The sequence below is a fragment of the Ammodytes marinus genome (genome assembly GCF_949987685.1).
Source record: "Ammodytes marinus genome assembly, chromosome: 1".
Lineage (NCBI taxonomy): Eukaryota > Metazoa > Chordata > Actinopteri > Uranoscopiformes > Ammodytidae > Ammodytes > Ammodytes marinus.
Genome location: NC_137230.1, coordinates 10866681 through 10886090, shown reverse-complemented (window position 1 = coordinate 10886090; position 19410 = coordinate 10866681). Strand labels below are relative to the sequence as shown.

Genomic DNA, 19410 nt, shown 5'->3' with positions numbered 1-19410 from the left:
AATGTAATGTATTTCATGACTTTATTCATGCACTACTCCACGTGTCTTCCAACAGGATATGTGGCATGTACAAACGCAGCAACACCATGTCTGTCCATTAGTTTGAAAAGAAAAATATCAAAAGAAATACAAATAAAATTACAGTACATCATGCTGAAAGATAACACGGCCAAAACTCATTATTTTAAAACAAATACTTAGGCTCAACACATTACCGAAGGTGTCGTCTCAGGACCAAATGTGCTATAGGTACTGTAAGACGGAAACCTTTAACATGATGGTTAGTGTATTAAGACGTTTGGATAACAGCTGCATGTGACCAGACCATCTGAGGCACACAATGTTCATGAGGATTCACATCTATATGCTACACAACACTCTTAACTGAACCGGATTCCACACAAGTCGGACTGTCTACAATAAGTTCACAGTTTAGGCTAAAAGGATAGCACATTTAAACTTCCATGGTCCATTCATTTGCCAGGTAAACAATTCTCCTTACGGCAACATGTACTGTAATGCATGCTTTGATTTATAATATAAATATCTGTTGCTAATATGTTTTTATGGTTTCAAACTATGGTTTTGATAATTGTATGTACACAACCTTCCTTGCCAGACAATTGCAAGGCCATCTCATGTTTTTCCAGTATCCAGGGGAGCTAATTGACAACTGACAAAACCACAGCAGTCCTATGCTGTAAGGTGAAGAGCAAAATGGATTATAAATATTGCTTTAAGACCTGGAAATTTTATTTTTTAAAGATCTTGTGAAATGTTAACAAGATAAAAACATTATGGGTCGAAATGAAAGGCATGTTACACAAGGTATGGTCTGCTTTAGGGACAGTAGTACTAAACATTGTTGGAGCTGATTATGTTTAGTGATGTTATGATCACATAGTCGACAGATTTAATTAATTTCTTATTGTAAACCTATTAAATACTATATCAGATACTAACTTATATATACTAATAAACTGATGCTTGGATATGACAGCTTGGGGCAAACTGTATTTGGTTTTCAAAATAAAAACATACAACAGGAAGCTGAACTGAACTTTTCTTGTTCATATCATTTGGTGATTATGTTTGTGGAAGCTGGATTTATAATCCTTAAAATCCCATAACTATGTTCTTTATATATGCAACCTTACAGTTAAGTACTCAGCTAAATTGGCAGTAAAGGTTAATGCAGTCGAGGCTTGTTCTTCACAGTTAATATACAACTCCTGCATGCAGAAATCACCTATTGATCATGTGGCTCGTCTCTATAGCGGAATTATTTTCTGTACATTTTCACAAGCAGACACACACCCTGATGTTTATCATTCACACTATCACGCATACATAGAGCTCAATCTAATTTAATATGAATTAAAAACTTGGATAAAAAATACTTTTTATACATATATATTAATTTCCATATGGGTTTCCAAAGTACCCTGCTTCAATGTGTAGTGCACAGGACACACATAAGGACACAACAGTATAAACAAATGCACAAAACAAACCCCGGATAAAGATGAGAAGCTATTCTGCTATCAGACTTCCTTGATAGATTTGGGCACATCATCTGCTGGTCCTCTGCAGAGTTAAGCATCCTTCACATCCGACTCCTCGTCCTGCTTGCGCTCGGTCATTCGGGCACACCGTGGACAAGTCGTGGAGTTGTCATAGTAACAATCTCTAAAGAGACACAAAACAAACACCAGAAAATGTTGTTACATAAAACATGGCAGAAAGGGTGTCCATTCAGGTAGTGTGTTTAAATGGGCCACGGGGCTCGGTACGGCACGCATTCATTTGCATCGTCCCTTTCAAAAGTTGGGAAGGGTACCAAAATAAGCAAACTGTGCCATATCTATTTTGGTCAACCTTTCATTGGGGTACTAAGCCGCTCCAGAGGGTCCTAGAAGGGTGGAGCTATACACAGCAGTCCATGACAAGTCGTCATTTCCATGCGAGCGATAAACCTCTGTTTTTAGTCACCTCTGCAAGACTGTAGAGTCTTGTGTTACGAGAAAAATATTGCCGCCCAGCTCTTTGTTTATTGTGTGGCGTTTTTCGTCGTCATTTAATTTATTGGCGTGCTACACTGTGGCCAGATCCGCTCCAAAGGGGCTGAGTTATTCAAGCCTTTTTTTCTGTAGCCCAATAACTGTGTTTCTTTGGGATCACTAGCAGCCCCACTCAGAAGAAGGGAAAACACATCTTATTTAGTGATAAGCTAAATCACTCAAAGCTGAGGCTTGTTGTGCACAATTACTGTTAGACTTTGTCACACATGTACATTTAAAATTGCATACAAACACATCATTTGCTGTATTTTTAGATTGTACAACCTTTTCGGTGGTGATTTACCTGTGGAATACAGCGGCGCACTCCTGGCAGACCGAGGTGTGACTGTCAAAAGGGAACAGGATGTCTCCCTCCTTACACAGCTCGCACACAAATCCTTTGGCCTGACAACGCTACACACACATGCACAAAATGGGACAGAAAGTCAGCGTTTTAGGTAACAAAGAGAAGTCATTGGTATTGTTGTTTGTGTTCTAAGAGCTCACCTCACAGTCTAGTTTGATGTGCTTAGCAAATGTGGTGTGGATCTCTGTGAGGGAGAGGGAGAGTCTGCCACTGGAGATTTCAATCAAGTCCTGTAGTGAGTACATGTCATCGTTCTCCACAAAGTGCTGCCGGTCTTGTAGCTGGAGAACATGAATATAAAAAGAAAACTGTTTATAAAAATGTGTTAGAGCATCATGTAATGTATGCAACCCTCTCTTTGAACACCCCCCCCCCACTTTCCAAAACCATTTCATTAGATCCTATCAGTGCCATAAAACACTACAAGATGGATGACAACAGTTTATTTTACCAGTTGAAAAACCTTTTTAACAAATATCAATGCAAACGTTACCAATTTCTGCAATATGAGGAAGAGAAATTGTAAAAATTATTTTACTTGATACTGAAATTGTTCCAAGAATAGGGTTATTAAATATATCACATACAGCAGGGCTATTCAATAGGCGGCCCGCGGGCCATATCCGGCCCGAGAAGGACTATGTACTGGCCCCCGCCTTGACTACCGACCGAAAAAAAAATTATGATTTTTTTTTTTTTTTTTTTTTTTAAAGTGGTGCACAATTAATGTACTAGCACGCGCGATGTGTGCTTTTGCATGGTCATAACTGCGCGAAAGGCCGCGATCTGCAGTAAATAAATATGCACATGTGTCTCCAAGCGTTTCTCTATCAGCTGCTCTGTGTATGAGGCTTTGCGCACGCGATTGTACAGCAGTGTAAGTGCATGGTCCATTATTTGTATTTAGTGTGTCTGCATAATATTGCACCAGTAGAACTTTGCATGGTATTGTCTGCATGTTTGCACAACATTTGTACCTTCACATAGCAAACAAAATTGCACAACTGTAAAGTCAGTGTCTGTAGTTTTTTTGTATTCAAATAAGCAGTTGTTTATTTCTGTACTGTGCATTGGCACGTCTCTAATGACCCTGGACAGTGACCCCTTGACAAACACATTGGGGGGGGGGGCACTGTTGAAGAGTTAACCTATTGTGTTTTCCTGAACTGATAAGATTGTTAAACACTTAAACAACAGGCAGCCTATGTTAATCAAATAGGGATTTTTTTTGATAAGCTGGTGAACTCTATTTGATAAAATAAAGACAATATATGCACTCCTATGTCGTTGTAGTGTTTTACAGTATATGTAGCTATTGATGTGATGCTCATCAATTTTAGGCATTTCTTTCTGGCCCCTCATTTCGGATCATTTCCACCAACCGGCCTCCATTCAAAACTAATTGAATAGCCCTGACATACAGGGTCTCAACTTTACATCAGAAACCTTTCCAGTTGCAGCCTAAACTCTCCACTTCCACCACATGGTGGTGCTGTTGTAACATAGTACTTAACAGTCTCAAATCATCCCATGATGCCAACATGAATGACACTGCACCATGCGCCATGTTGACACTAAGATATGCTGACCTGTAGAAACAGCCGAGCCTCCATGGCCTCCTTACACGTGACAAAATAAGGTTTCATCAACAGAACATCTTGGCGGAGTTTCTGTAAAGGAACACACACACACACACACACACACACACAGTTGTCAGTCTCACTTAATGGACCATGCTGCAGTTGATGTCCCATCCATGAGCTAGCAGTACATTATATAAATTTGGTGTAATGTTCAGCAAAGTAGCACCTGATGTGACAAAGGGCTAGGTTGGGGTTGGTTGACAAAACCATGGTAACCGTAACTACATGTAGGTTAAACTAGTTTAGAAGAAGTTCAGAACACTATGAACACGGCTGTGGAAATAGAACTGTGGATGTTATTTCATGTACTCACCCGGATCTCAACCAACTCCTCCACAAAGTTGAATAGCAGCGGGTTGATTTCTTTCAGCTTCAGCACAGGGCGTGCCATCATCAGGGCTAGGTAGCGCAGTGAAGAGCGGCAGACCTGTGAATGAAGGGGCACGGCGTCAGAACACAGACTGAATATGCCCATATGAACAAAGCCAACACAGTGGTGTGGGTTAAACCTGCAATATCAGGACAACATTAAAGAGGACCTATTATACTACTTTTCTGGTCTTAATTTCTTGTTTTACACTGCTATAGAGCAACCTGACACGAATCACATCACAAAAAACTATGTAGATTTTCGGGAAGCTCTTTCTCTTATTTTGGCGATCCAGCACATCCTGTCAACACTTGAGTGTGTGTGCTTCGGCAATCTCCGCTCCCTCCGCCTGTGCATCGGCCATCTCCGCTACCCTCCCCCCCCCTCCTGCAAACCCCACTCCGTTGTGATTGGTTACCTTCCTTCCGGAACACTTTCAGTGGCGGGAAGCGCGAGCATGGACCTATAAGGGCGCGAGGCAGACGCGAGGCAGACGCGAACAGGGAAGTGACAGCATTACCATACATGGAAACATCCGCGTGGTGACTTCACAAAGTTACATGCGACGTCACAAAGTTACAAAGGGTAGACCGCTTTGAACACGTGACTTCTCGACTGGCTAGAATAGTGTTTAGTGCTCGGCACAGACACCCCAGACGGTCAGCAGGGAATACGTCGAAATGCATGTAAGTCATTATTTGATAATTTAGTATGGTTAAGCTTGACTATGAATCATCATAACAACGTTTATAGGTCATAAAAGTCAAAAAGCATCATAGGTCCTCTTTAAGAGGTCGGCCTGCACTCAAGGAGGCTCATAAATTGATGTAAAAAAATATATATATTGTTACATGCTGGGTGTATTTTCATTGTACCTTGCGTGGTTCAAACTCCCAGTTGTGGATGACGCGAGCTGGTACGATGGCCGTGTCATTCCAGTGACAGGTGCTACAGTAATACTGGCCCGTGTAGTCACACTGTCGGGCTTCACTTGGCACGCCCCCTACAAGATAAATATGGAACAGCAAAGTCACACTAAGGGAAAAAAAAGAAAGACAGAGCAACCTCCTATTAAATATGTAGAGTTTAGAAGTGTTGTAGAGAATAAAGATTTCCCGAAAAATTAGATTGCATGTTAAATATTTGCTACCTTTGGTAACCAAGTTATTTCTTTACCATTCTCTCTGGATAGTTGTAAAGTGACCTTTTTATTAAGAGTATGCACATGCCTATTTGAGTTTGATCACTTCATAAATCAGCCTAGATATTGCTTTTGGATTCTCTTTTCTTCCTGTTTCAATGTGCCATTAAATATTTAAGATTGTCTTTAGTGTACTTTCACACAGCTCCTGTCAGTGCAATAAGGCAGTAATGTATATTTAAAAAACTATTTACCAAACATTAAAATAAAGACTAAACAGACATATAAGACAGACACACAGTTAAGCAAACCAACATTTAAAAACACAACAGTTAAGCAGCATTCCGTGACTGAGATCAAAAGTGCGTTAAGGTCCTTGGTAAAGTTTTGTTTCAAGTAAAGATTCACCTCGACAGGTGACCAGCTATAAAACTATTTCTTTATTAATGGTGGTGAGGGGTGTGTGTGTGTGTGTGTGCGTGTTGAATTCCATCAGGAAGGGTAAAGGGGCACCAAATGGCAGTCTTCAATATCCTGCTTAGCTGCTGTTGTCCTCAGTGCAACGTGTACTGTACCCACATAAGCCAGTGCAGTTAACACTGTACCCACATGAGCCAGTGCAGTAAAGGTGTACTCACTCAGTGAAATAGGTGTGCGACATTCTGCACAGCGGTAGTCTTGGCGGTCTAGTCCTATCTCAGGGCAGATGCTCAGCTCGTACTCTGACTGGTGGCTGACCTTAGACCTGACACAGGGCTTGGTGATCAGGTTCATACACTTACTATGGCAACGATAATAGCAACCTGAAACACAAAAAAAAAGGATATTCAGACAGAGCTAGTATGATCTTGCTGGGACAACCGGAGTGCCATTTAAACATTCTATTCCATGCACGAAAGGATGTTCTACGAATATGGTACAAGAATATCTCAACAGTGCCTCATCATACTGATACATTGCATCGTGCGTCTCACCTGTGCAGGTATACCAAGTCTGGATAAGGCCCCAGATGATGGCGCTACATTTGTCACAGGTCTGTTTGACACTCTTGCTCTTCTCCTTGGTAAAGCGGTGCTCCAGGAGGTTTCTCAGGTTAGGTTCATCCTCCTCAGGGTCCTTTTTAAAAAAGGGACAAAATGCAAAAATTAAATTCACCACCAACATAGCAGTAACACAGTTAAGGCATTACTGTAAAATGTGTGCACAATACACCACCTTCTACACTAAATACAAGTCATATTTTACTATGGGTTTTGCTCTGTGCATTTTGCCTCTGATACAAATTAAATATACTAAGTAAAACTATGCTGTAGGAGTTGCACTTATTTATTTAAGTTATTTCATAGTCCTTCAGTTCTCACTTGAAGATCTTCCCAGTGTTTCGGGGAATTCCTGAAAGTACACCGCATAGTATCTGACATTTAGCTGCTTCATGTGATATGGCCCAAGGATGTGGCTTCTAAGAAACAGGGTGAGTGATTGGATTTTTAATTTGTTTGATTGTGTTGTTCACAAGAAAAATATCTCCTAGTTCTACAAAAAAAGCCGAAGGCTGCTCCTGGGAATAGATAGCTAGTACAGTAAATCAACAACAGATAGAAACACAGCTCCAAATGACAAAGAGCATGTGACAGCTCCTGGCACCTCCTGATTGGCAGACTGCCAGGAGCTGATTGCTGATCATCAACACCCATGCTGGCTGCTCTCTTGAGCTATAACAGCTGCAGGAGTCAGCCACTTGGGCTCCCTCCCTTGACGTATGGTTTGTTTTGGTTTGGGTTAGTTAGTGCTGCTTTACACACCCCATACATTCTTCACTCACACAGACACCGCACTCACTACTGATTACTGACATTCACGCACCCTTTATTAGATTATTTTAAACTTGGTTAAATAAATTATAATTTGGTTCAACTAACTCTCTTGTGTGGTCTCCTCTCTGTCCTTCCCTTGAGCCGGGATGTGACACTAGCATTATCTCTTTTTTAGCTTTCATCGAAATCCTAACATGACTCATAGAGATGGAGTCTGGAACTCACTTGTTGTTAAATCACTTTTTGTCACAATCATTAAATATCTCCTCACAATCCGCTAGCTGTCTGTACTGTGTGTCGGCTGAAAAAGATGGTGTTAATGCACAGCCTAGGCTCTTTAACCTGGCATGTTGATAGCTACGGTAGGCCCCTTTCTTTACATACCCTTTGTTTACATGTCAGTTTACCGACCCTAGGCTGTCTATTAACACCAGATTTTTTATTAATTATTTTGACAACAAGCTTTCTCCAGAATCGCTGACTGCACCTTTAAGTTGTGCTGTCTTCTTTTTTCTTTTTTTTTCCGTGTCCAGCAAGAAACAGAAACTGTGTTGAACTGTGTGAAACCCAAGGACGTTGCTGATCTCCACAAACTTGTTCATGGTGTTCTCAGTCTCTATGATTGTGTGCAGTACTTTCTCTTATTTTTTTTCTCAAACGAGACGATGGCTTAGAGGTAAAATGTGATTCAATGAAAGCTGAATGGAGCCTTTATTTGAATGGAGTTGTTGGCACACAGTTGGCCAAACTCATGATCTTGTTGATTAGCTCTCCGACATTGATATCCACTTCCAAATAGGCATCACTTCCTCGCTCCGGGCCAACCACATTTCTAATTTATCTTCACCCATATGTATGTACTTGATTGCCTCTCCAGAAATAGAGTAAAAAAAGGCAAGCTTCACATAATACATGTCTATCTGCAAAACATTTGGGCGCAGCTGTGAACAAATTCCACAAAATTTAAAACATGCAAGTGAATTAGCCAATTATGAATTTGACTTAGCCAGCGGCACTAAACAACTAGTACTGTGTATTGTGCCTCTCCGTTCGCTCCTCAGTTCCAACCTTAAGCTCCTGCAGTTTGAGACGAAGGTGGATGAGTTTGACCACGGTGTCCTTCTGTCTTTCAGAGTGTTCTGGCAGCTCCAGGATCAGCTTCTTACACTCGGCTATGGCCATCTTCAGTTGTTCAATGTCTGAAGCCACTAATGAACCCTGTTACAAGCGAAAAAAGAACATAAAGCATGTCTAAACAATAAGCAGAAGCTGTGGGTTTAAGTACTCTCATTTCTACAATAGAAAAACTGTTTCACTTTGAGTGCTTACTTTTTTTGGGAAGCTCAACAGGGACCATACATTGCTTACCGAAGGCCTTGAGAAGTGGTCCTCGGCTAAACCCAGGTCCATGGTCCGATCCAAACTGTGGTTTCTGGTCGCAGAGAACAGCTCAGGTCTTGATTCTGAAAAGAGGGCAACAACGTGAAATAAAGTGGTGTTCCTCTTGTGGGCACACACACTGCAATGGTCTGGGAAGGGCACTCAGTCATGCATGCTAACTTCACACACATGACTGTGGTCAGGACAACCCCGAAAACACTCAAGCTCACCACTCAAGAGGTTTAGGAGGAAAATAAAAAGCACATAATGGACCACTGAAGCAACACGTCTTATCAGTTACCTGGTCAATGTGTAACCAAGTCACCTGAAAAGACGGACTGCTATTGTGTATATGAAACCGCTGCTGCTCACCTAGCTGAATGAAGTGCTGACATGCATCGACATGTTTACAAATACATTTCTTACGTGATCATTCATATGGTAATGCATCTTAATCAATTCAACAATAGTGCTAATATTATTCTTATACATATGGAAACTACTGCTATTTTCTTGAACAAAATTGTGTTTCATATGTGTTCCTGTACATGCAGGGGCGGCCTTAACGATCTGGGGGCCTAAATCAAGACCTAGTGTGGGGCCCCACACTTTTTTTGTATTTTCTTGAAAAAAAAAATCTTAATTTTTTATTTTTTTTAATACATATTTCTTGTGCATGCTTGTGCATGCTTCCCGCAAAAAGAAAACAGATTGTAGAGTTTTATGAGATGATGGGCCACTGGGTGCAGCCTCTTAAAGGGCCCCCCCACTCCTACCTATCCAGTCAGGTACACTGACTTTTCAGCACATATACAATTAATGGCAAAAACATATTAATGAAGTCAGTTTTTCTCACAGGATTTAGGGATACTGTGGGAGGGACCCTGGTCCTTGTTGGGAGGTCCGGGGGCATCCCCCCGGAAGAAAATGTGTGCCTTTTGAATTAAAATGCATCAATCTGGTGCACTTTGAGGGGAAAATTTAGAGGCTATATCAAATCCTAAGATGCAGCAGGAACATTATTTTTCAGATTTTTCTTAATCAGGCAGCACTCTTTACTCTGCTACTGTAAAAACAGTACAGTAGATTGGTCTGCAGACTCATGTTCTATGATGGAGAGACTCATTTCAACAGATACAGGGTGGATAGCTACTTTTTATGAACAGCATAGAATTTACACATAGAAATCGTATTCCTGTATGTGTGTGGGGGCCCTAAAGGCTCATCATGAAGCCCCTTAGACAGAGCTATTAATGCTGTTTTCTTATGCTTTTGTATTTCTCCCCCTACTAGTTGAGGGGCCCATGATGATTTATTTCCTTATATTTAGGCTTATTCCTTTTTGGACCCTGTTATTGACATGAGTGACTGAGCTCTTTGACAATGCAACATGAAAAGTTACTATGAGGCCTAGGGCCCGGTAGCCTGCTCAAGAATTATTATTTTTTTTAGGGGGGGCTTGGGGGCCCCCCAGAGGGCGGGCCCCATTCAATTGAATGGGTTGAAACATAGCTAAGGCCGCTACTGTGTACATGTGTACACAGTGTGACTGTGTGTGGGCTACGTGCATTGGTCTAGCAAAGTCCTGACACATTCACATGACTTTAATACAGTCAGTGATTGTGTGTATGGGGGATTATTCAGAACCCTCTGTAAATTCAAAACTTAATATTTCTACAATGTCACTGTACGATGAAACCATTACTTGCAGGGAGACACATAGACTGGTAACTTAATAGGGGTGATCATGCGCTTTCTGATGTATGCAACCGTAATAGCTGCATTAATAGATTTTATATTTTGGCCATGTAGGGATAACAGAACAAGCTGAAATAAAACATTATGATAAACGTACAGAGTTGTTAGCTTACTAAAGCTAATTTACACATCCAGCAGACACGTAGGTGCATTAGCATTTATCTTGAGGCAAATCCCTGTACCCTTGACCAGTGCCATTTCAATACACAAAATAAATATTGACAAGTGAGCAACATTGCACAACAACTGGGAATAGCTGGCAGCACACCTAACACCCATTCAGATAAAAGCAATGCAATTAATAAATACAAACTTAAACACAGTGTACTGGTTATGTTAGACCTGCCTAAGAGGGGTGCTGATATAACTAAGATATGTCTTTAATGATGTCTGTAGTGTTACATTGTAAGTCATTTTTGTTATGCAGTTCCCCACTTCCATTACACTGTATACGGTTCATGCTACTGTTTCCAACACCTGTCTACATAGTTCAAGCAATATACTAGTGACACATTAGACACAAGTTTGTCACATCAGCCTCTGTTCTTTACTCAATTAAAAGTTTAATCATTGAGGTACATTTTAAGAAGTTTTCATTTGTCCTGTATGAAAATATTACAAAAGGGAAAAAAGGGGCAACATACACACACACAAAAACAAACTGCAACGCAATATACAGTACATGGTCTACCTTATGTGTCAAATGGAATTTGAGCTTATTCAGCACTTCTTAATATCAAAAGGTTTTTACTAAAATAATTCATTAATGCAATATTATGCAAAAAATGTACTGAGAGGGAGCTGAACATGAGGTCCAAGTGAAACAAAAATTCGACAAAATACAAACAGGGCTTACATTTCTAATCGTTCAAATGATACATATAAAACCAGACTAATGACATACTTAAACAAATACACTCTCAGTCTTAGTGAAAATGCACAAATATCGCTGCCATAGAGGACGTTACCTGCATACACCTCGGAACAAAACATGTTGAGTGAGTTGAGTTTCTCAGTGCCAGACAGAGAGAGGGCAATGCAGAAGAGAGCTACAGATAGCAGCAGTTAAATCAGAGTGTCAGGCTTGCCCGTCTAAATGATTGTAATTGAGCAAAAAAAAAAGTCTATATTTCCCAAACTCGAAAAATACAGGAAGTGATCCTAGGTAGGCTTTCATTTCCTCTGGTACAGTATTTCCAACTTCCTTTCAAAGAGGCTTAGAGACAAACACACAACAGTCTGGTGTGATTGTGCTTTACGTTGTTAAGATCGGTTCTCGACTAGATGAAAACTATTTAAACTGGGTAAATATTTGAGATGAATAATTTGTCAGTTTCATGCGGGACTCCCTGATCCATACATGGATTGAATCTGAAACAGTTTAAGCACCAACAGCCATCACCACCACAGCACCAGTTTGTTTATGAAAGGCGATATGAAGAAAATCTATATTATATATGGCAGAATACTGCACCACCTAGCAATTTTTAATACCACCAATTCCTAATACAATTACATTCTGCAAAAACCAGACATTATACCAGAGCTTAATAAAACATTGAACGTATACCAAACACTACTTCCTAACGAGATGTAACAAACATTGTGTACTTTGCCTTGAACTGAACTGAGATAGCTTGTGTGATGGTTTGAACTTGGGAAAGCTTTACCGTGCTGTGGGGGCGTCTTGCCTTCTTGGGGACCATCTTCCTCCTCCCCGCGGTCAAAGGGATTGAGGCGGGCTTGGCGGAACTGTGCAAGTCTGTCATCATACGCCATGTCCATCGGCTACATCTAAGGAAGACACAATGTATTGTAGTCAGTGTGGGTCAGTAGTAACATGGGCTTAATTCTATACAGCCATTTGAACAGGAAGGAGATTCATAGTGGTCATCTAATGGAAGGCAGGTTGCCGATGTGTCTGCATAGTTATTGCTTGCTGTGCGGTGTGTTCCCATTCACACCCCCGTTCAATTGAGCTGCTGCTGACCAGTGGTAATTGTAAAAGGTGGAGTCAGCGATTCTGGAGAACGCTTGTCGTCAGAGTCAGTGAATATCCCCTCACGACCTGCTACCTGTCCGTACTGTGTGTGCACTGGAGAAAAAAACTCCAGTGTTAATAAACAGACTAGGCTCGGTTAACTTGTATGCAGCTAGCCACGGCCCCCTTTGTTTACATACCAGTTTACAGAGCCTAGGCTGTGCATTAACACAGGGTGTGTTCAGCACGCGCACAGTACCTACAGTACTCGAGTCCCTTTAACGTCTCTCCTTTCAATTAGTTGGAATGGAGAAGTGGTCTGCAATATATCTGAAGCAGCTGAACACTATCAAGAAACATCAACATAAGTCAGTAGCTCAGCATAGATTTGAGTTATTTGAGTAAATGAGTTCCATAAAGGCTGTGGTTCCTGAACTAAAATCTACTTTATTTACACGATGTATGATGTTATGAGGATGGGTGTCAAATAAAATGGCGTAGGGATTCCCAACTCCCAAACAGCACTCCTCTGTAAATCAATGTCCTCCATTCAGATGGACCATAACAAACACTGTCACGTGCAGCAGGATGCAGCGAGCTGGCTAGCAGGAAGTCGCTTCCAAACGATCACCCGAATGGAGACATAATACACTATTTGTCCAACTGGTCATTATACATTTGAACGTCGAGGTCTGCAGCACATGGGGTCAACAAGCAGAAAAACAAGACTGCAAAGCCTGACAAAACGTTACACAAATACACACACACACACACACACACAAACACAGGTTGAAGCCTCGCCTCACATTTCCAACTGAATGGTGTACAGTAGTCTACTGTGTCGTCGACAGCCTGGTTATGCTTCAACAATCATTCCACTGCTTAACATGTAGCTGCTAGCATAGTGAACCTTATTAATAATAGCTGTGTCACAAATATTAAAAGAGGGTAGCCTACATCAATGCACAAATGTCAACAACCAGCTAACGTTAGCTAGCTAGGCAGCTTTAATAATACAAAAAAAAACAGCGGTAATGTTAGCTAAAGTGCCGGGTCAGTGCAGCTCACCCCGTGGTTGACCTTATCTTTCATCAAGGAATTGGTGGTCGCAAAAGGTCTACGCTTGTCTCTGATATGAGCAGTTTGTGTCGTTTAGTCTTTGTCATCAGCAACATAACAAGGCAAAAAGGGTCAAGTCATCTATTGGTAAAAGGCATACATACTGTATAAAAGGGTCAACTTCCGGTTCTCGTTTTCAAAATAAAATCCCTCATGGTTAGGCTACATGTAGAAGCACTGTGTGATTAGACTATGATGTGAATGTGAGCAAAGACACTGCTAATAACTTCATCGTGAAGCAAAGCCACATTTGACCAGGGAAACGACAAGATTACTTCATTACAAGAATGATCAAATAAGCCATAGCCTATAATTTGCTCCTTCTATTCTCCGAGACTACAATAATGTGTCAGTAGCTATTTATCTTCCATAAAGGTGATAAAAGTCCCAGGCTACTGAAAGAACTAGGCCTACAGGCTTCTGTAGAGGAATATTTCCATTCATGCAGGTTCTTGTTTGGGAACAGCAGTGCCATCCTATGCACTTGCATCAGATTTTAAATTACAATACTGTTTTGAGATAGGCTAGAGAAGCCTATTGTTTGAGATGCGATTATGGCACATATCAATTCAACACAGCAAATATAGCCTTGTATGGATAAAGTGTATATGATAATTGCATAATTACAGCAGTTTGTCATATGGTCTACATGCTTATCCTCAGTGTAGGCCCACACAATGTGAGTAAATAACATAATTAACAAAGAAGGCCAATAGGCTATAAGTTGTGAATAAGTCAATGGAAGATTGCATGCATGATTTAATGTTTTATCCTCTGTAGCAGCTGACTTCAGAGAGCAGAATATGAACAATGCAGCATTCAATAATTGGCTTTTTTACACCTAACATCAGTTTTAAACTGCAAAGTGGTTGCCTTGGTATACTGTGCTGTTTTGAGAAAATATACTATCTATGGAAAATACCGACAAACCTCATACAGCGGTTTGGGAGTTAATTAAAGTTTTGATCATGTGGCATTCACAGTGGAGCTTATGTTTTATTTAGAGCATTACAAATAGAGCAGTTGGGGACATATCCTTTGAGACAACTGAACTGGCAATTATTGATCAGTCAAGGAGAAAGAAGCAGACAAAACAGCTAGTTACTCGTAGAAAAGACCAAAGTGGCAGTTTATGTTTTTTTCCCAGAGGGTCCAGTCCTGGGAATCAGTGCCTTGCTTTCCGGTCAGATGGATAAATCATCAGTGTGTTTCGTTATTTGCGCACAGAGCAGCTTTGTGTCTTCTTAACCCTAACCATAAACAAGCGGTTCCCTTCAATTAATATATCACACAGTAGTAAATCCTTAGGGCAAACCAGAGAAAATAGAAGTCAAGTGGCCCACATGTCGAGTTAATCTCATCTTCCTTATGTTATTCATTTATTAGTTTATTGAAGCGCGCACACTAAATAAGTGATCACGGTATGAACATAGAGCGATTTAACACGTAGCCTATATTAACATAAATAAATCAAAAACACTACCGCTTTTGTCCAAAGGGGGTGCAAGAATGAACACATACTTAAAATTCCCCGGAGCACCCTTAAATCAACCAAACATACCATTACAATCAATAAAAAAAGGAAAAACTATAGTGAGTAGAAATTCAGACTTCAGCAAGAATAAAAAAAAAATTGTATTACATTGTTTTTGGTCTCTCTCTCTCTCTCTCTCTCTCGCTCTCTCTCTTCTCTCCTAAACTTTAATTATCTTTTTCCAGTGATGTCCTCGTGAGTGAACTATAATAAACCCAGTAATTCATAGATGAGTTAAAACAATTAAGATGTTTAATTTCTTCCTCGCAAGAAGGATGAACATTTATATTTGTTCCAGCTGGAAAACCCCAACCCTTCCAGGATGTTATTTGCGGCACAGAAAAAAAAAACTTGATCATGAGTTTAAAAAGCAGAGCATTTCAAAAACATATGTTGTTTTATATATCAATGGCCCTTCTGTCTGTCTATATACCAAAAAATGATTTTGTATTGCACTTCTAAGCAGATAAAAAGTGTTCATGTCGCATGTAAATACGTTTAAGGACCTGTAATTAACTTTATGTCCTGGCTCATCATCTGCAGAGATATGTAAAAGTGTAAAGATATGGGACTTTGACAGCCATCATTTGAAAAGTTCTCCTCATTTTGTCACCTCTGAGCTCTGACAAATCATATAGTGCCAACTGCACACACTTTTCCCTCAATGTGAAGCCTTTGGTTTAGATATTTGGTCTTGGAATAACATAAAAACGCTTGGAAGAATTTTTTTTTTTAATTTTTGCTATTATTCATTTACCACAAGCTCTTTTTGTGTTTACCTCTTAATTTGAAACAATAAAGATAGATAACACATAAACAATTACAAGGATTAACACAGTCCTATACAAAGAACTGCCAGTATACTGCTGCAACGTAACCCAGTTTCAAGTGAGGATTCAACATGGGATGTGTGATGAACTTTCTACAGTTAGACCCACAGCATTTATATATGTGTTAATAGAGGTTTTAAATATTCATATAGCAGCAGATACCAGACAACCATACATTCACAGCCTCCTGTACACCTTACACAAAAGAGGAAAATACAAATATAATATAAATAGGCTATGGATACATAATTTCTTTTTAAAGAAATAGATTATAACACTTCATGGCTCAAATACAGATGTATTTTAACGCATTCCAGTAAGGTAAATGGTCAGTTATAGGGTCTAAAATGTAGGTCTTATTTACAACAAATCCTTAGGATCAATAAAGAATACAATACAGTAAATTGGACCAATAACAAATCTGCTAATTAATAAGAGCTATAGGTTCTTGAAGTACATTTCAGAATTTTTTTTAAAATTGGTAATACAGTCTGTGGCTATCTTTTGATGATTCCATAAATGTTCTTAACTTTCTCATGGGTGCCAGCTATAGGCTACATTTAAAAAAAAGTATGAATTGTTAATAGCAGAACATACAAATATTTCATAAAAACCTTCGCAGGGCCAGTGTCTCACTTTTTTAAACCTAAACCACCACAAACATATCTTTGACAGGTCTTCGTTCATAAACCCTCGTGCCCTGGGCAACAGGCCCAACACCAACCGAGACTCTTCTTCTTCTTCTTCTTCTTCTTCTTCTTCTTCTTCTTCTTCTTCTTCTTCTTCACATGCCACTAAACAGACTGCAACACGCTTTTTCTTGGAGGATGCTTAATATTTTAACTCTTTTCTCTCATATTTCATATAGACTTATTTATAGCTAATATAATAATACAGTATACAGTGTATATATAGCCTATACAATAAGAAGTATTATACCCGTTGCTTATCCTTTTTGGGTAGTGCGATTTGGAAAATATAAGGCAATTCTCTTTAAACAGTAGGGAATGGACAGCGTTAAAGTGGAGCCTCAGGGCCCAGGCATCCAGAGCCAGACCCAACATGGAAATGATTTCTTTAGAACACACATCATGTTTACAGCACTGGACCTACATGTCAAGGCTTGTTTTGTCAAGTGTTATATGACCTTAAATAACGGTTCCACATAAAGTAGATGCTATTTGTGGCACAATGCAGACAAGTGTTGAGCAGCTCACCCCGACAAAATGATGTCTCACTGGATGTGTGCCGCATTGGTCAGGCTCAGGTAATGTAAGGACACTCTGGCATACATAACACCAATATTCAGTTTTCTCTTAATGAAGAAAGAAATTCTCGTCAGTGATAGATATAATGGAAAGGCCAATATCTTATTATCCAGTGTTAAGTTTCCAGTGTCTTCTCTTGATTTCCTAGTAGGCATATAGCAGAGTTCAGAAAGATCACATATTTACAACCAACAATAAGAGGCCATACACAAAATAAAATGTTTTTCAGTTAGGCTACCAATTTAGTCCAGTTTCCAAACTAAGGACCTCTCTTGGGTGGATTTAATCACCAGCTGTTTAACAGTGCAGGGGCACATGTTTTCTGCTGATTAATGGAATAATAAATAGGTAAACAAATTAAACCATTCGTGTAAATAACATACAATCCACGATGAGTCGAACACAAGTCTCAATAGGTGCTACAGTCTTTGTTATCCAGTGTCGCGTTGGGCATCATCGTGCCACTTTACGCATGCACCCAGTCACGGTTTACGGCGGCTCCTGGCACATTTTTAGATTCACGAAGTAGAGGTAGCCGACACAGTACTGTTGATTACCTGATGCTCTCGTTATTTGTCTTCCTAAATGTTCTTACGTTGTGTCACACGCCGAAGCACCACGAACACAGCACCAGCTCCCGCAGGGTTTTACGCAGCTCCAGGCTGCGGTATGCGTAAATGAGCGGGTCGATGAGCGAGTTACATATGATCAAGATGAGGAAAAGGTTGAAGTTCCTGAAGAAGCAGTTGCACGTGGGGCTGGTGGGGCAGGTGAGGATGAGGATGAGGTGGAGGAAGAAGGGCCCCCAGCATACGATGAACACACCGAGCAGGATGGTGAGCGTAATGGCGCCCTTCATGCTCGTGGACTGCCGCCGGTTCTTGTTGAACGTCACCATGCGCCTGGAGTGCAAATGCGCTAGGTAGAACATGTGCAGGTAGAGCACGGCGTTGAACACCAGCGTGATGCAGAAGAACATCACCAGGCACACGATGACGGCGTTGTCGGTGTGGTAGACTATGAAGAGGATGCTGGAGGTGACGCTGGCCAGCCACACCACCACTATGATGGCCACGCAGCGCTGCGTGGTCATGATGTTGTGGTAGCGCAGCGCGTAGAAGATGGTGATGTAGCGGTCGGCGGCGATGGTGCACAGGAACGACAGCGAGGACACCACGGAGCTGCAGATCATCATGTCTATGACGTTGTCCAGGTGACGTAGCATACCGGGGTGCAGGTCCATGAGGCCGTGCTCGTGCAGGAGCATAAAGACGGTCTCCACCACGTTGCTGACGCTCACCAGCATGTCGGACACGGCCAGGCAGCAGATGAAGTAGTACATGGGCGAGTGCAGGTTGCGGTTCTTGATGATAGCCAGCACCACCAGGATGTTCTCCACCAGGCTGATGAGGCCCAGCGTCATAAAGAGCTCCTGCGGGACGCGGATCTGCACGCAGCCCAGAGAGTTGGCCGAGTCTCTCGCGGCGCCGGTGGAGTTCGTGTCGTTGAATCTCTCCACCGTAAAGTCGTTGATCCGCTCCACGTGGAAGGTGGATGGGTAAAGGGACCTGTTGGAGAATTCCATGGCTGAGTTTTATAGAGCCTTCAAAGAGTGTCCGGTTTGAGGGGAAGGGAGTTGGATTTCACTGAAGCAAAAATTGTTAAAGGTGAAGAAGTTCCATCATCAACAGGTCAATGAAATGTTATCATTTATTTCAGCCATTAAATAGAAATCCTTTTAGGCTGGAACAATCACATGGGCGCAGTGAAGCAGTCCGATGGAGTTGGCGCGCGTCTCTCGTCGCTAATAGTCCTCTTCTTTCCTATGGATGCAACTTGTCCAGCCCGGTGTTCCACAATATTCCCTTTTCCATCAAAACATTGCACTCACCATTAAGATTCGTATCCGTTCAGACAGCTGAACAACATGGTGTCAGTGAACAAAGTGCCTTTGGTTCCTTTGGGACTTTAAGACTGTGACTTGCTTGAACATTTCAAATTGATGGTGGATTCTGAAAGTCTTCGGGCGACTCCTCCTCTCACACGCAATCGTCAGCTGGGCAGATATATCCTGACACGCGCGCAGCTTTGAAAAGAAAGAAGAGGGACTGAAGCTATTGGTTCCGTTTACTCGGCCTTGCATTT

The 19410-nt window shown here is 41.0% G+C and overlaps 2 protein-coding genes across 6 annotated transcripts; both read right to left on the bottom strand.

Moving 5' to 3' along the window:
- Positions 1-47: 47 nt before the first annotated feature.
- Positions 48-13703, bottom strand: def8 (differentially expressed in FDCP 8 homolog). Of its 5 annotated transcripts, none has more exons than XM_080053513.1 (12): positions 13583-13703; positions 12204-12327; positions 8725-8858; positions 8464-8613; positions 6556-6697; positions 6220-6384; positions 5316-5443; positions 4384-4497; positions 4017-4097; positions 2568-2708; positions 2365-2474; positions 48-1689 (listed from the first exon to the last, which is right to left on the bottom strand). In XM_080053513.1, the coding sequence occupies exons 2-12, from the start codon at positions 12316-12318 to the stop codon at positions 1596-1598; spliced, it is 1374 nt and encodes a 457-aa protein (XP_079909639.1). In that variant the 5' UTR covers positions 12319-12327; positions 13583-13703; the 3' UTR covers positions 48-1595. The 5 variants fall into 5 exon arrangements, with proteins under 5 accessions (XP_079909639.1, XP_079909638.1, XP_079909640.1 ...); XM_080053512.1 differs by having other exon boundaries at positions 12204-12321; positions 13583-13676; XM_080053514.1 differs by having other exon boundaries at positions 8764-8858; positions 12204-12321; positions 13583-13676.
- A 4053-nt stretch (positions 13704-17756) lies between these two features.
- mc1r (melanocortin 1 receptor) lies at positions 17757-18962 on the bottom strand. The gene has a single exon (XM_080034421.1). The coding sequence runs from the start codon at positions 18848-18850 to the stop codon at positions 17867-17869; it is 984 nt and encodes a 327-aa protein (XP_079890547.1). The 5' UTR covers positions 18851-18962; the 3' UTR covers positions 17757-17866.
- Between the last annotated feature and the right edge of the window lie 448 nt (positions 18963-19410).

Excerpts from the sequence above, each read along its gene's own strand:
- def8 (XM_080053512.1), bottom strand. The coding sequence starts at position 13,606 with ATGAAAGATAAGGTCAACCACGGG. Across the intron at positions 8,614-8,724 it reads TGTTGAGCTTCCCAAAAAAA|GGTTCATTAGTGGCTTCAGA; the intron begins GTAAGCACTCAA and ends CGCTTGTAACAG. Across the intron at positions 6,385-6,555 it reads GACTTGGTATACCTGCACAG|GTTGCTATTATCGTTGCCAT; the intron begins GTGAGACGCACG and ends TTTGTGTTTCAG.
- mc1r (XM_080034421.1), bottom strand. The coding sequence starts at position 18,850 with ATGGAATTCTCCAACAGGTCCCTTTACCCATCCACCTTCCACGTGGAG.